Source organism: Ammospiza nelsoni, chromosome 1 (genome assembly GCF_027579445.1).
Source record: "Ammospiza nelsoni isolate bAmmNel1 chromosome 1, bAmmNel1.pri, whole genome shotgun sequence".
Taxonomy (NCBI): Eukaryota; Metazoa; Chordata; class Aves; order Passeriformes; family Passerellidae; genus Ammospiza; species Ammospiza nelsoni.
The window spans coordinates 78,838,845-78,856,900 of NC_080633.1; the positions used below are offsets into that span (position 1 = coordinate 78,838,845).

General features: G+C 39.5%; 1 protein-coding gene across 3 annotated transcripts in view; it reads right to left on the reverse strand.

Moving 5' to 3' along the window:
- The window catches only part of BASP1 (brain abundant membrane attached signal protein 1), a 51,276-nt gene that overhangs the window by 19,780 nt on the left and 13,440 nt on the right, over positions 1 to 18,056 (reverse strand). The window contains exon 1 of one of the 3 annotated variants that reach the window (XM_059483156.1): positions 14,814 to 14,855. The exons of the other annotated variants lie outside the window; for them this stretch is intronic. Coding sequence (XP_059339139.1) covers positions 14,814 to 14,840 — 27 coding nt within the window. The 5' untranslated portion in view covers positions 14,841 to 14,855. Of the gene's footprint in view, positions 1 to 14,813; positions 14,856 to 18,056 lie in introns of those variants that run through there. 3 annotated transcript variants of the gene reach the window in all.

An 18,056-nucleotide genomic window follows, 5' to 3' on the forward strand; every position in this document is an offset into this window, starting at 1 on the left:
ACATAAATGTTAAATGTTACCACTTTCCATTCCCATCCAGATGTGGGGACTTTGTTGAGCCTGTCAGTCTGCACTTATTTTGAATCAATGGTTACCTACAGAAAACAGGAGTGCATCACTGAAATGTTTATTTTCCCTTTAACACCTCATATGGAAATCTTGCAGCTCTGAAAAGGTACATGCTCCACTGCTGATCTTCCTAAGGTTTGAGAGACCACGAGCACTCCAGGGCTCTGTGCAGATTTATAAGCACTGTGGTATGAATAAAAAATCACAGCCTGAAACAATGATGTCTACATGAAGACACTTCCATAGAATTATTGTATTAACATCCCGAAGCCATGCATTTTGTTCTTGGAGCATGATATTGCTGGGAGGTTTCTGTAGCACTAAGGAGACACATCTCTTTCAGATATTAGCATAAATTTGGTGGTATATGTTCATGGAGGTTAATTTTCCTGTTCACCTAAATCCTCCTAAATTTTCAACTCTACCTTAAATGCAAAAAGAAAATAAAATATACACTGTCCTACCACACATTTCCCCCACACAGGACTTTGCATCTCATCTGGATTTAGTATCATGAGGTCACCCTGCATAGGAGACCTGGAAGCCTGAACAACCTATACTTAGCTAATGTATTCCATGGAAAGGGGATATAACATTTGTTAAGTAGTTCTTTCATTCCAGGCTATGTTTTAACTCTTTTCTACAGCAGTGTTTTAGATCTCAAAATTATTAAGTCATTAGGGCACTAATCTGGACATTGCAAGCATGGTTACCAAGGAAAGTTCTTATGTAGAATCTGCAAGTTAAAGGTACAGAGGAAAGTTAAACCACAGATTTAAACTAAGACTACTAGCCAGAACATAAGGTACTGAAGCATGAGTTATGATTGTAATTCAGAAAACTAAGTTAGCCAATGATATTGTTCATAGTGAGCATGGTCTAATAGGAAATGCTAAGCAAACAATGCCAGGAGAAGGTTACTAAACTGGTCCTTGTGCTTTTCTGATAATCCAAATGTTGTGTAAGTATTTGACAAATGGCAGACATCTCTGCAGCCCCCAGGATTAACAGTCATTTTAGGATGCCACTGATTATTTTTGAGGTCAATCTGTAAATGTTAAAGAGTGAAACTGCTTTTATATCCAACAGTTTGCAAAAGAAGGAGAAAGGACAAAAGGGTGACCTTTTCCCCTCAGAACATTTCTGAAGGATGTGTTTTAGCTTTTAAGTGGATATTGGAAAATGGCAGGTCACCTCCCTCTCACTGTCTTCCCTCTGTTTTTCTACCATGTTCCTCATAGCAGAAATATCCAGAAAATTATTCTAGCATGCAAGGTAGTGTGGAGCACCACACAGAGAAGGCAAGATGTCTCCTTTTCTAACCAAAAACCCAAACCAGCTTGTACACAGGGTCAGTATGGTTCATATCATTCTCCATTGCCATGACAGAGCATCTCAGCTTCAGGCTCTCCTGTGCATGTTCAGCACAGGATGTGCCCCATTCTCCTTTTCCTGATGCCATTTATCATCTTGCTGCTTCCTCTGCATTGGCATGTAGCAAAAGATCCCATGAAAACCTGGAATTGCCAGAAGTAAATGCACACTTTTACTCCACAAGGGAGAGAAGGAGAGGGACAAAAGAGAGACTAAAATGCTGGACAAAAAGATATATAAGAAATCTATCCTTCACATGTTCAAAAAGGGCAAGAATATGCTAACACAAGATGAGCTTTCATCCGTTTTTCCATGGGATCTTTGCAAACAAAAAGTTCTCCCCACCTATAAGTGGAAGTTAGATACACTAGCTGCTGTACACAGGTGTAAGATGGTGCCCTGGACTAGATGAGGAAGGTACAGCATTAGCTCAACAACAAAACAATCCAGCAAACCAGCAAAGAACAAAAGATCCCTCAGACCAGTAGTAGCAATTCCGGCAATGGAGCTTGGAATGTGTTTGGGCACAGGGCTGGCTTGCCCAAGGGCCTGGTGTCACCAGGGAAATGGCACAGCTCAAATGCACAAGGCTAAGCCCAGCAAGGCATCAAGTGAAACCTAAGCAAAGTGTTCAGAGAAAAGTGCTCTGCCTGACCCATCCTTGGTAAATGGCTGCTCCGTGCACAGGGGTTGGGATGTAGGGCGGACCCAGGAACCTGAGCACTCCACATTTGCCATAACGTTCAGCAGAAAAGGGGCATCACATTGGAAAATGGTTTGAGAAAATCCTCACTTCTAGTTTAATCTAGAGCAGATAGAAAATAATAGAGTCACTTAGCAACGTGTTTTTAATTTTTTTAAGAGATAGATGAAAATAGAGGCAATAATCTGCATCTCTAAAACTACTTTTATAATTATTCACATTGCTTTAGTTGCATAAACTTCATTTATATGCTAGAAATGATTTCTGTGCATGTTTTCTGTGACAAGCAGGGATAATAAGCAACAGTCTTCTATTCTTCACTATCACCTTATGCTGTATATCACATTTTGGTCTGTACAGTACCTTCCATAATTTACCCTCCCCTTTTACTTACAGTGCCCCTTCACTTTTATAAAACACAGCTGTCAAGATCTTCAGTAACAAAGAAATTCCCAAACTCTCTCACTCTCAAGCATCTTCCTGTCTACTACACTGCTTACAGAGTGGTATTCTGTGGAACAAGGCTGCCTTAAGAGTATGGCTGCCACTATCTATTGACACAGGACAGTTTAAAATGAGAATGTAGTAAGAGACAGAGTTCAAGAACTGTGCACCCAGTCCAGCTGGAGAACATACAAACATCTTACAACTGTCTCATTAAATGAGTTCAGGGAAAGGGCATTGCTAAAAATGAAGAACAAATGTCTTGATTTACAGATCTACAGAGCATTTGCTGCAGTACATTAAACAGCAACAGAAGTTGTTTTTAATTCAGCCTCTTTCTCTGAGAAGCACATAATGACACCACATCACTGCTGCTAAGGAAGAGCCCAGAAACAACATGTACAGTGTAAGTCATCTGTGCTACCTTTTATTTAAAGCCCGTACCAGTAGAAGGTGATGATGGCAGAATGGCTAGGCTATGTACAAAATATTGCTGCAGTTACTAAAATTAGGACCTTTGACCCTTGCCTTCCCTTCCTGACCACTGCTTCTCCAGCAGCCAAGAGATGCTCTCAGTGACCACCAAGCTGCTCAATGCACTGTATGTCACCAAGTTTAAGGGACTCAAATTCATCCTGCATATAAGCAGTAGGATAGAAGATCAGAGATTTCACATTCATACTTTCACATAGGGACATACAAATCAGAATACTGATTTACCATTTACCAGCAATAACCAGCTGGACCACAGCAATCACACTGGTTGTTGAATAAAGGCACTTTGTTGTCTGCAGTGAGCACATACCTCTATGAAAGAGCTCTGTGTCGGGGCAATTGCTTCTGAACTGCTACTCCACTCTTCCCAAAGATGCCTAAGCAACTTCCCACACATGTTTTATTTCTCTGTTACTGCAAAAGGCCATGTAGCACAGGGCACATAGCCCAGATCCCACTTGGATGGATGTGAAGCATTGTCAAATGCGTCTGCCATGGTGAAACCAAGTCAATATGTGCGTGGCTAATTTAAAAGTGAGCTGCTTGGATTTGGGATTTTGGGAGAGGGGCAGCAGCTCATTTCTTTTAGGCATAGCATTAGTTAAATTTCTGCAGCTAAGCAGACAATCAGAAAAAGACTCACAGGATTATAAGGATCATGTATCCATGGTGATTTTAATAAGAAATCTTACTTGCAGTAGAATAGATAGAAGCAAGAAACAGAATCAGGCTTCACGGATGATTTATTTTAGTTCATCTCCTAGGAAGTAGAATGTTACTGGTTTGATTTGAAGCCAAAAATTGTAAGCCTGGATCAGGTTCCTGAGGCTCAAACTCAACTATATTCCGCTCTCAAAAACCAGGACACTTTGGCTGTCTTTATCTTGAATATACCAGTTCTCTTTGATAAATTGCTTATAAGTACTAAGCCAAGTTTTGACAGAGTCATGCTGTGAACATTAATTTCATCAACATAAGTATCTTACTTTAACTGCCCTGTTTCTTTTCCTGTAGCTTTCTGACAGAGCAATATTTATAGTTCCTTCTGTTCCTTCCCAAGGCCACCAACATTTTAGAGCACTCAGGTAAAGTAGCCTAATATAGATATACCTAATATTGTTCATTCTTCAGCCAGGAAAGAGCAAGAGTTTTGCTGGATTTGTCAGGATGATGTGTAGGGGGAAAAAAAAGCACTAAACAGTTACAACTTTCATTTGTATTTATATTTAAATTACAGTATTGTAACTCCTTGCAGCTGATTGCAACATTTTCTGAAACAAGTTCATTGTTACTGGTTTATTTGACAAGCTGGTCTGTCAAGCATTTTTAAAATGCTCACTACCACCATATTCCCCAAGATCCAGCAGTACCAGAACATTTGGACTTGCAAAACCCATGGGATTCTGTAACTGAATTGTCCAACTGCAGGTGTGTCCTGAGCAGTGAAGCTATTTGTGATGCCATTCTATGCCCATTTGGTTTCCCCTGTTGTCTACAGTTATATTTTACTCAGTGTCCTTGCTCAGTCAAAAAAGTAAAATTTGATAGAAAGACTTGTAAGAATACAGAGAAAAGAGACCTGTTTGCATGGAGACTGACTCTGTGGGGGGGAGATGCCATGGTTAGAATTTTAGGCTTGAATGAGCTAAGACTGGAATAGAAATTATGTTAAGGCTTCTGAGAAAAGGGCTCTGACAAATGGCACACCAGCAATGAAATGTTTGCATTCCTTTTACAAGGTGCTATAGCTCTGTTCCCATAGCTACTGTATGTTGAGATGGATGATGTAGCTACAGCAACAGAGCCAACATCCATGTTCAGTGTAAAATTCCAGAGTCATTACTTAATCCTTCTTTTACCTCCCTGCAAACTTCTAAAAGAGGAAAAAATAGGATTATCTTGTTCTTTGAATGAATTAAAACTTCGCTAAAAATATTAGAATTAAAAGACCCACTGCAGACAGCTGGTGCTAGAACATGCCTCCCTGACACAAAATGCCTCATCCCATGATTTCCCTCTCCACACTGACTGAAGTCCATTGCTGTTTTGCTAAAAGAGAGCTGTCTCTGCCTTCCTCAATGGGTGATGTTTGGCAGTCTGCAGCTCCTCCAGGTCCCACAATATTCAAGTGCAGCACACAGTCACAAGCCAATCCTTCCATTAGGTATATTTGGTTGTTTCTTATCTTCCACCACCCACTACGATTTTGTAGATAAACTTCCACTTAGAAATTCTGCACTTTTTCACAGAAATTATTTGCTTCCACTTAACAGTGCTAGTTCCTGACATAAAAAGGGAAATATTACATCAAGTACAGAAGGTGTTGTTTAAAGCACAGACTTTTAATTTTCAGCATGTTGTTTGCCATGTGATTGCCAACTGGATAACGTTTGGCAAGCCAAGGGCATATTTTTTATATGTGTGTACAACTAAACAGAAAATAGTTTAAATTTTAACCCAATATAATGATTTCTGCTTTAATACTCCAATTTAAGCCTCACCAAAAACAAGGAGTCTCTTCTAGAGGGATTTACATTGGGTCCTTAAGAGGAATAGACAGCATAAGCCTTGATTTCCTAAAGATCCCATACAAAAATTTGCCTTAGCACTGCAAAATGCCAATGTGAAAATATCAACAAAAGCCAGAACCCTGAGTTCTACGTAATTTTGCTTCAATGTTCTATTTAAAACTGGGTTTTTTTCTAAGCTACATAATCTTGGTCAAGTGGTCAGTCTTTGCTAGAACTCTAAAAGGATTAAGCAACACTTAAGCCCTGATTTAGCATAAATTAATCTGTAACTGTTGATTAGAAGAGCTCTAAAGCAGTTTTATGCTAATCAACCTTAGAATATTCTCAATTTGAAAAAAAAATCCTCGCTGTTTAGAAATAATCCCACAAGAGTCCATACGGCAGCAGATCCTCAGTGTAAATATTTAAACTTTTAATAACAAGATGTTTTCGCAAGCCCATAAATCCATGTGTGGCATAACTACCCAACATCGGCACTGACGTTGCTAATTTTGGTTCGTGTGGACAGAAGGAAGGCTCAAGTAAATACTGCAGAGCATTTTTTTCCATACTCTGTCTTTCTGTCAGGTCAGAATTGCTAAAAAACAATTGCTAAAAGCTCTGAAAGGCTTTTCAGAGACATACAGTTAATGTCAGCAAAAGTTTTTTTCCGTCTGAAAAGGCACAGGTAGCATGTGTGCAAAGTTATTCCTTCAGCAAGTGTTTTTAGTCAACAATTGTCCACAAAAAAATAAGTGAAAAAACCATACAAACACAGCCCAAATTTCAGCATTTTCAGGGGAGAAGATGACCACACAGGTTCTGAGAAATGACCATTTTGTAGATGAGGCTGGTGTGTTTTTTGCCTCCTCCCCAGCATTACAACATGTCTTTCCCACAGCCCGGGGCACAGCTTCTGAAAGAGGAAAGTTTCACAACAGGCGCCGGCATACCACACACCGGCCTGGGATGGCAGAAATGCTGCAGGAAGTGAAACTACACTAAGTTCACAAGTTTTCTAATATACAGCTGAATATAGATACCATCTAGCTGGAAGGAAAGAAAAAAAAAAAAGTAGAGTTGATTGGGTTCATGTAATGCAGTGAGAGACAGAAAACTCATAGCAAAGCGTTTATGGTGTTTCAATCACTTCACAGGTAGCCAAGCTGGCTGATATTCCACATGTATTGTTTTGTAAAGAGAATTTACAAATAATATCTCCCTTTCTTTTTTGTTTTGTTGACAAACTGTATGAGATTTGGGCAATCTAACAAAATGAAAATTTTGTAGTCACCGGGTCATCACTAACCCTGGTGTTGTAATACCTTTGAAGTACTGCAGCAAAACTCATTTAAACATCTAAGGCGAGCTATCAGGTTGCACTGGCAGAGTTCTCAATATCTACAAATTTAGGATGATTGTAGGCTCCGAACTAATTAAGAGCAGAACTGGAGATAGGCTGCTCCACGCAAGACCTGCATACAAGCAGGCACTCAGGCACGACTGGAATTTCAATCAGAACCAGGAAAGGCTTCCAAAAGCACAGAAGTATTTGCCACCACCCTGAAAGTAAGAGTTCTGAGGCCAAAAGGAAGGAGTAGGAGATCATCAACATTTTCTTTCAACACTTAAGATTCTACCTGCATACCACAGTAGTGTAAAACATGTCTGGTACAAGCCTAAGCAAAGAGAAAAGAGGATTCAGAGAGCATTCTGTTGCTTCCAGACCTAAATACAAACAGGTTTTCACCTCAATTTTAACATCAGATTCTCGAAGAATCAGTGATCTGGATGACCAGGACTTCTTACAGCTGTGTCCATTCTATGAAACCAACCACTACACAATTTAAGGAACTGGGTCTACCACATCTGGATTTGGCTTGCTTTCTTGCCTTAAAAAGAATTTGATTCAAAGAATTCCCATATGACAGAAAGCAAGCCACAGTTCCAGAGAAAGCTGAGGTTCCTTCCTGCACACAGGCCACTGCAAGAGGATAGACAGGAACTTCAGATGAACATAACCTTCTCAATATAGCGACAAGCCTTGTAAAAGAGAAGTGCAAAACTGCAAAATTATGTGCTGTGGGATTGCCCTGGACATGATAAGAGACAGGAGTATCACTTCTTTCTGAAGGAAAGATGGAAATAACTGCAATAAATTGGATTTCAATGGCAGAATATCAGTATGGAGACTTGCAATGAGGAATAATTTTTTACCTGTCAGTATCCTCAAAACTCAACACTACCAAGATACTAGTTGTGTGCAATATAAAATAAATTTAGAAGAAGAAATACTCCAAATTCGAGAGAACTTAAAGTGATACTCTCTCAGAGAGGCACGTCTTATTATTAAAAGCAGTTGTGGTATTTATTCCACTGTACACAATATAAATGTCAGATCCAGGACAACATTTCTTCTGTTATTCATGAAATTCATTCCTTGAATTTTACACACTGATTCCTGGCATGGTTTGAAGGTGTCTTGCCCTATCTGAATTACACATCCTGGTGTGTCCTGCATTAAGCAAGACTTTCTCACAGGAGCGCAGCGGACTTTTATTGCAGCAACAGAGACTCAGCACAATGATCTGAATAAAAAGGAAAGTAACACCTCACAGACACAGTCAACCCTACGACTTCCATCCTGAATTTATTTTAAGAAATGCAGTAACTTACTCTAATCCACCTGTGGTAGGAGAAAGGTGCTTTACACACAAGAACATCAGTGCCAGAGCATTATTTGATAAACATTTTCACAGCTTCTCAAGGAAGCAACTGTCATCCTCTGATCAGTGTGTCAAAAATAAAGCTTACAAAAATGGAAATGAAAATTCAAGTATAAACAGCAGGTGGTCTGCACTTATCTAATAAAACTAGCAAGAGAATTAATCAGTATTCTGGTAAGAAATCTGCAAATGAGAGAAGCAACATGGAGGATCATCCCAGAGACCATCCTGGTAAGAAATCTGCAAATGAGAGAGGCAACATGGAGGAACATCCCAGAGATCCTCCCAGTAGCTGTGACATAGTTCTAAAATAGTTTGCAATTTTAAGTGATTTAGCCTTCTTGTGTCTTCAATAAAGAAAATTAAAATTTTAAAAGTACAACAGTGATGCAGGCAATATTTAATCAACATTATTTTAACGGAATCAATCATGTTGTCAGTACAAAAAAATAACTTTATTCAGACATCTCCATTTTATATATTCTTTTTGTGTGCTCCAACAGATTAGAATAAAAAGTCTTTAAAGAGTCAAATGGATGCAAATAGAAGCTGTTTACAGTGAGTGGTCTGAGGTGACTGCAGGAAAACTCATTATTACTCAGTATTGACAGTGGCAGCCATGAGATGTTCCAAGAATGGAAAGGAAAGAATTAGGAGTGGCTGATATAGATGAGGTCACTCATGTATAAGAATATATTCCAAAAGGTAAGATGTAAAAGCAATAGCTGAAATTGCTCATTAAACATCCTAAGAAATGACACTGGGAAAAGATCATAACTGATCTAGAAGCTATCAAGAGATGGCTGATCAAATTCACTTTCTATGTTTAATCAGTATTTGCAAGGTAAAAACTAGAGAGCCTCATGCAGCAGAGCAGGGCTGAGCAAATTCAGGTCTCCCCACCGATCTGTGAAAGTGTGTTATGTAAGTTCTTTCCATTCTACATACCTCAGTTATTCACTACTTCCAACATACCAAGCACACAGGATATTTTCTCTGTCTCCAAATGACTGTAGTTGCCAGCTAAAAGTAATTATTTTCTCCAGCAAAGGAAGTAATCCAGATATAGAGACTTCTGCTTTGAGGTACTCATTGGCACCTCCCACTTGTTGGGGGAGGTTGTGGGGGTGTAAAGTATCACAGAGAATTTCTTAACCCATGAGAGGATTTCAGCTCAGTGCAGCTGAAGACGTGGCTGAGGCTCAAGGAGCAGAAGGAGCTCCTTGCTCATGGTGTGCTGCACGTGTGCACTCAGTGTGTGCCTTCTGGGCTCCAACCTTTCCTACAGCCCACAATGGAAAAGCTGATCCCATAACATTTAAGGCTTGTAAGAGAGGATTTAAAATAAACCAAAAGTAAGGAAGGACTGGTATGTTTTGAGATGCTGCAAACACACAAAAGAATCACTGCCAGCTGGCAGCCTGGTGACCATACAGGCTGCCAGAATAAACTATCCTGTGCCCTGGCCCTGGCAAGCTTTGCAATGTCTATTGGAAGTATATTTCCCGTGAGCCTTGGCAGCACCAGGCAGTCTCTCACCTAATCTGTATCCAGGCAGGAGTGAACACAGGGAGAAGGGATGAAGGAGAACACATGAGCACAAAGGGAAGCCCATGGTCAGTCAGGGGCTGGGACTACCTTGCAGCATATGGGAGGAAAAGAAGCAAAACTTAGATGGGAACTGACTGCAAGAAAAGCCCTAAGATCCAAAGACGTGCAGGATTTGGGAGAAGGTTAAGGAAATGGCACAAGAGGGATTCTTAATAGCAGAGATGCCTGTGCCAATAGCTCACTACAGGGGGATCAGCACAATAAAAGAATGTATTTGAAAGAAGCTGTTGCTGTGATAAGGAATAGGACAATCGTGACAAATTGTAAGGGCAATGTTCACAGAGCAGAAACACAGAAGCCCCAGACAGGGGAAAATCACCCTGTTAAGAGACAAGAAGAGATGAAGTTCTAGCCTGAGAGCCCCTGGGTGAGTAGAGTTTTGCCTACCTTGTTTTGGTTTGGAAAATGGGAGGTGGAGGGTCTCAAGGGGAAAGAAGATAAAAGAGAACACAAACTGTTCAAGGTAGCAAGGCAATCCTTGATTCATACAAACAAATTTTGGTTTATGTTACAAACTCCATAGAGAACAAGAACAAGTGCTTTGCCTGCCTGCTGCCTTGCAAAGATTCATGAGGTCCTGGAAACAGCTAGATTGGGTCTGGTACTGAACAGGAGTTAAAATCATGGAGTTTTGTATAGACTTCTCTCTACCAAGCCTTTCTCATGTGTGTTTTTTTCTTTCTCATTATCTGAGCTAGTGAGAATTGTCCATTATGCTGGTCCAGTCCCAAAACAATTGCCCAAGAGAAACAGAGGTGAAATAATCTCCAGTACTGCAAAAAACCACACATTGGCACACAGCAATGGATTAAATCGAAGCACAGAGTTCATCTGTTTTTCCATTCAGTAGTATTTAATGCTATTAAGGTTATTTTAAATAAAGAGCTCTCACTCAATACTGTAGGGGGATATTTTTTGAAGTAATTCCAGGATATTTTCACTGTGTTGCTTTTTAAAATTTTTTTCACTCTGATGGGAAATCCTCACATACACACACACACACACACACGTGTGTGTGTGTGTGCTTCAATTTTAAATAAATATGTCAATTCTTTTATGTCCTCAAGGACCTGGCAAACAGGAAGACTTTTCAAGAAGAGGAATGGCCAGGCAACAGCTTTTAGGTTTATGGACACAAAGGCCAGTGACAGAAGGCACAGACACTCTGTACACTACTGCTACTGAATTTTCGCAGTAGTTCAGTGACTTGATTACATAAATAGTGGAAATAGAGATCAAACAATTCCCAACACAGCTGATCTATGAATAAAATAAAGTCTTGTGTATGAAAAATCAGGAATTGGCAAAAGATAATCTAGGAAGGTTCTGTGCTTAAAAGACAGCACAACCCCAAATTTAAAGTAACTGGCTCTAGTAACTTGGCTAAAACCAATTTTCATCTAAAACTTTTTGAAATATGCTCAGCTTCACTGAGCACCTGGTATTTAGGATTCTGGCTATACAAAGAGGAGAGGCAGTAACTTAAAGAACTTGTTTTTAACTAACACTTCTCATCTTTACTTTACTTCAAAGAAATCCTCAGATCATTTTCATTGCTTTCATATCTGAGTTATGATAAACATGTCCAAAAATGGTCAGCTAATTATCTGCAGTGGGTAATTAGGAATACTAACGAACGTGACTTTCTCCACCAATGGTAGATGTCAAGGCTTCTTATTTAGGCATTTGAGTTTGTTTCTTAAGGTACTTGGCAAGAACTGCAACACTACATTTACATTTTTTATAAAACCCACAGAATAGAGCAAAATCTTTTATATAACAATGATGTGTTTCAGAGCACTAGGCCTTTGGTGCAAGGACCTTCACAGATGATGAATCAAGGCATCAAAATACCATCGAACCCAGGCATGTCACTGCAATTCAAATACCTGCTAACCATAGCTAAGTTACAGTCCCCAGCTCACAATGAAGGGATAAAATGAAGCAACAAAAAGGTAGGAGTTAAAGCATCTTCTTTAACAGTCACTTGAATATCTTAACCAGATGGTCTGTAATGATTTGTTGCTTAGCCAAGGCAGTTCAAGAAAAAAGTCAGGGTTTCATTTGTGATCTAGGAAATGAAATTTCAGGTGTCAATGTGTAGCGATCTTCAGATATAATAACATCATATGTTTTTCCTAGAAGCATGGTAAGGAAATTGTAAATTGCCAACACATTTTGTCAGAGTGAATCCTTAAATCGCACCTGCAAGATACCCTGTGCAGTCTTGAAGTGCTCCACAATTTGGTGTTTGGTTGAAAAACATAACATACTCTCATCCTTGCTTTATTCTTGATGTCCACAATATCCTTCTTTAGGCTGCTTTATATGTTGTTCTGGGCAAAAAATTGGGCTATTTATATGAAATGGAAATTCTCTGTAGAGTGAAAAAATATTTTAATTTGTATCTTTCTTTTAAGATGATGTAAGAAACTTCTGAAGCAGTACAAGTTACATGTACAGTTGAAATGGAAAATAGAAACATTGTTCCAAAAGAAAGAGGAAACAGCCTCAGAATACTTAATGAATTTCCCATGTGTTGCTTCATCTGACCAGTTGCATTACCCACATCATAAAACATGCACTGCACCCTCTCACCTCCCAAAACTGCACATATTTTAGACAAAAAGAAAACTAAACCCATGTAAAGTTAAGAAATTGCAAGCCCTTGAAAACAGGTGATTTGCGAGTCTCATCAATCACACTCAGAGCAGTGCTAAATTTGGAGAAGATCTTGTTCTTAGCTTAAACAGATATTAGTGAGGAATTTGTTTTTGACCTTCAGCATTATTTTTTTTATTTCTCTGCTAGAGTACTTCATGGGAGAAATATCAGTACAAAAATCATACTTGTTAGCTAGGACAACGCACACAAGCCAGTTGTTGAGGCCAACAATACCCCTGAAGCAATGCTTCAGTGCTAGACTGCGGAAATAGCAGAGCAACCCAAATGAACCCAGAATTTCAAGGGAGAGCTCTTTATATCCCTCTAATTGGGTGGACACATCAATCCTTGTTAGAGCACCTCAGTGATTCATTTGTTGTTTACTGAAGCATGTGCTGGAAGAGTCCACTGGCATGCCTTTAAGGGTCACAGAGAAGCCTCTTCCATTGAAATTAAAAATCTAGTTGTCTTTAGCAACATTTTAATAAACAGGATTTCCATTTGACCCACATTAAAAGCTTGCTTTGTTGAGATTTAGAAAGAAAGGTTTGTCCTCGCAAAAGAGCAGAGGGAGCTGATAATATTCAGATCAGATTTTTGCAGTGATTATGTATTAGCGCTAGCACTTGAGTTTTGGATCAAAATTCATATAGCTTCTTCCTTGTCTCAAGAAGTTCTTCTCAAGAAGTCACCTTTCCTCCTCTCAGAGGCAGTGGCTTTTATACCTGTGGGATAGCAAACAGCTTTTCAATCAGACATGCTAATGCAGGTGAGGAGCTGGAGTGCTCCAAGGCCTCGTCAGGCACAGGCTCGCACAAGACCGCCTGCAGCGCTGAGGCACGCTGCCTGGCTTCAACACCAGCTACACCAGCTGATGCTGGCCATGTGGCTACCCAAAGCACAGCCTGGGCCAGCTTTTTGTGTGTTTGCAGGGCTGCTTGCATGGTTTCTGCAGATTGCTGAGCCCTGTGCTGCCATGCAGCTCTAGCATGTACCTTGAGAGAACTCAAAAGCACTGGTGCACCACAGAGCCATCCCAGCTGCACCAGCAGGGTAGATGAGCAAAAAAAACTCACAGGCAGAAGGAGAAAGAAGCAGGTTTTGATGCAGCAGCACAGTTGTGCAGTTTCCCCAGCAGGACCATTGGGTAAGCTCCTCCTCACACCCCATTGCTGGGAAGCTTCCCCACCAAGAAGCCACGTGGCATCAGCCAGGGGTGGCCAGGTCAGGAAGTTTTGTGAAAACACAACTTCAAGTCAAAAACTGCTTTTTTTTCAGTCTGTTCCCCTTGAATATTAGTACTGTAGTATTTAGTATTTCCAGTATTTAGTATTTCTATCAGGGATGATATGCTAGCCATACACTTATCTGAGTGTCCATGACAGTTTATAGAAGCTTCATTCTTTCACTCAGTGTGAGTTTGCTTTACAGAAGCAAATTCACTAGATAACAGGGGTCAGTGTCCTGCTCCCTTTAACAGAGGGAACACTGGTGTGCTTTAACCTGCATTTATGCTGACTATCTGGGCTGAAGGAATGATACTGGACCCATTAACACTTGTAGGATGGATTCAGTCTCTGCAGTGCCATACATATGTTGAAATGTGCAAATGTAAGGCAGCGGAATCTCCATCATTACTGTCATCTCTCATGTTGCCATTTGGTCATTACTCATTTTTTTTAAGACTGAAGAGGGTCTGTTAGATTTTACAAGCATTTCTGAAAAGCTGTGTGTGCAAAAAAAAGTTTTATAATGAAAGATAAAGCTGACTACCACTGATTTTTGATGTGTTGCTTTTATTCAATTCAATTTAGTTCAGCTTCAAAGAATGAAACAAGAACACTTACCCCAGGCAAAGCAATACTGAAACTGGTACTGAAGCACGCAGTTGGAAAACAGAACTATGGGGCACAGACAAGTATAATATACTGGTGTCCATGCTAGTGGAAGCAGTAGGGCAAAATGCCTGTGAAATTCTATAGGAGGTGGTTAAAATTCTCAGAAGGATAAAATTAGTTCCCACAGAGCTTCCTCATGAATGTGGCTTATGGTGCTGCTGTGAACAGAGCCAACTGCACTTCTAAAGCTACTAAATGCATGATGGACAGACACCCACTTTTATGACAGCAATATAAACAAGCAGAAAGCTGTAGAACTGATGGATGAGGCTGGTCCAACTATTCTCCACTTCCAGATAAAATCAGAAAATGCATTTACTTGCAGTTTGTTTCTCAAAAATCCCATCAATAGGCCTTTCTTTTTACTGCCTTGCCTCAGGACATGGTAGAAAAGACTTCTCCCGGAGTTTTGGTAGGCAGGAAGTGTCCAATGAGTTACTGCATGAAAAGACAATATGATTGCTGGGCTCACCTCATAAAACACAGCTTTACACAAGAATAGCACACTTACCTTGCTGTCCTGACAAACTGTCTCATTTTTTGCTAACAGGGCTAACTTCCCCTCCCTTGAGCAAGTGGTACCGTTTTCCTGCAGCCAAATGGCTGACACAGTTAGACATAAATACAAAACCCTTGTACAAAATGAAGTGCAGATTTACAGCTGTTTCATAAATACGCTAAGTGAGAAATCATAAATTATGCTGAGCAGTTTTCCACAGGATAAGACATTTCAGAAAAAGTGCTAAGTTCCTGTTTACGATAAAAAGGATTTCTTAAACCAGCACTGATGTAGCAATTTGTTATGTGCAACATGTTTTGATTGCTGCTGTACTGAGCTAGCTCTATCAAGGAGTACAGCCTGTAGTCTGAACGACCTGTTTTGTAGTGGGAATCAAGAATTGCAGATGAAACTGTCAAGCTAAAATAACCTTTATCTTTTGAAGCAAACTATAAGTGACTCTTGTATTAAACAAAAAACTGAAACAAAAACCCCACAACTCCTTTGAAGAGATCATAAATATGTATTAGTAATTAAAATAGAGGCCCTTTGATTAAAACTGATGGAAATCCCCCCAAACTCCCTCCAACCAGCATTAAGCAAACACTAAAAAACTTGAAAGTCTGAACCCAGGTTTCCAGTTCAACGTAACAGTTTTATAAAAACAACCCACTCACTATTTTAATTATTCAAATGAAAAGATAACATAAAATAAGAATTTAGTGAGCCTTCTGCAACTCTATTGCAATGCCAAGATCACAATATCCCTTGAACAATCTTGCTCCTGGCCAAGACACCAAAGTGTGGAATGGTCAGAGGCATCCCTTTACTCACCATACCAGTTTAGTCACACCTGAGATTTACACATCAATCTTCACTCAGATGTAAACAAAAGGATTGCATGATAAACCATAAGGGTTTGACAGGAAACTACTTTAAAATAGAAAAAAGAAAAAGAAAAAGAAAAAGAAAAAGAAAAAGAAAAAGAAAAAGAAAAAGAAAAAGAAAAAGAAAAAGAAAAAGAAAAAGAAAAAGAAAAAGAAAAAGAAAAAGAAAAAGAAAAAGAAAAAGAAAAAGAAAAAGAAAAAGAAAAAAGAGGGGGAAAAAAAGCAAGCTTAATATTTGAGTCAGTCTTCCTTTACACAAAATAATGGATGTAAGAGATGCAGACAGTCATTACAGGTCATAGTCTGAGTTAATTCAGTTCTGATTTCCCATACTGGAACTCCCTTGAAAGACATTCAGTGGTCTTTGGGCACATTTAGCCCTTTGTGACTGAAGTAATTCACTTACTATATTTTAAAACAAATGCATTTTATTGGAAGACTTCTCAACTGGGTTTAAAGTACAATTATTTTTTAAATTTCATAATGTGATGTTTCCATGTTCTAGTCATAAGATGAATCGTCTTACAAATGTGGGTTTAGATGAAAAGCATGCTTAGACGAATAACACTAAAAATCTTTACAATATTGGAATGAAGGTGTATTTTGGTGATACAGCTAAGCCAAATGAAATAGTTTGCTGTCAAGTGGGACAGCCACTGCCAGCTCCTGTTGCCTTGTAGCTGGTCTGGCTCTTAGTTGAGCCTTGTGTGAGGTGATTCAGTTCACTGAGCTGTGAGGAAAGGAGCCCAGCCAGAAGAAAAACAAAACAAACACAGAAAAGCATGAAGCCAGCCCACCCCATGGAGCTGCTGGTTCAGGTCAGCTGTACCTGCACCCTTGGTGTGGAAGCATCTACCACACATTAGTATCTATCTAATATTGAGATGGGATTAGTTCTCAAATAAGAAAAAAAATCACAGACATTGTAATGTAAATTTTAAGCATTCACACTATGTTTTTTTCTTTAATGTAAAGTAATGGGACCAGCTCTGTGGGTAAGATTCATACCAGACACTTAACTGGCAGTTGGGGACTTGAACATCTTCCCAGTAACTCCTACAAATAAAATACTGCAAAACAGCATAAGGAGTACATGTTTAATTATGAATTCAAACAAAGACATTTCTTTATACTAGAATTACATGGTAAAAATCTGTTACAGTCTCCCAAAAGACTGGAATTTGTGGCATTTTTATATAAGCTTTCACAATCTAACAGGCAAAAATTTAGCCGCCCCTTGCTTAAAGAGGGTCACTTTTTCTATAAAAGAGCATGTTTCAACTCTCCCCTGCCAATTTTAGGCTTGAATCTGAGCTTTCAACACCTTGGTGAGGGGTCAGACCAGAGACATTATCTTGCCAGTTGGTACTTTGTATAGCACAGAGCAGACAGCTCTATCAGTAGAGGCTGAGCCTGACCCAAGCAAAACAAGATAATATTCTGCTGAATATGTTTTATAGAAGACAAAACTAATACCCCAGCAGAAGTCAGCAGGAGCAAGTGTTTGCATCCTGACTGTCCATGTTATATATGTGTCTCATTAATTAACACTTATTAGTCCATATTGCATGGTTTAGGTCTTAAACCTAGGAACTCTTATGAATGGTACTCTTTATTAAGTGGCTAGTTACCTACAGTAGAAAACAGAAATGCTGTTACAATCACAGAATGGTTTGAGTCAGAAGAGACCTTAAAGATGATCTGGTTCCAAATCCCCTGCCGTGGGCAAGGACACTTCTACTAGACCAAGGGCTTGGACATACTCAGTTTCTCTGGTCAACCTATTCAGTTCCTCACCTCCCTCACAGCAAAGAATTTCTTCCTAATATCTAATCTGAATCTAGCCTTTTAGTTGAAAGCCATTCCCCCTTTTCCTATCCCTACATTTCCTTGTAAAAAGCCCCTCTCCTGCTTTCTCATAGGCCACTTCAGGTACAGAAAGGCTGCTCTAAGCTCTCCCTGTAGCCTTCTCTTCTCCAGCCTGAGCAACCCCAACTTTCTCAGATTATCCTCATAGCAGAGGATGTTGCAGATAGTAGCCTCAAAACCATATTCTACTCCTGAAATGCAAATTTGAGTGCTGATTTTAAAATTCATGGTTATTTTCCTTGGCCTGTCTGTTCAGTAGAAAAGGTTTCTGTAAAAGTGACTAATTGTGTCAACCATATCTGACTGA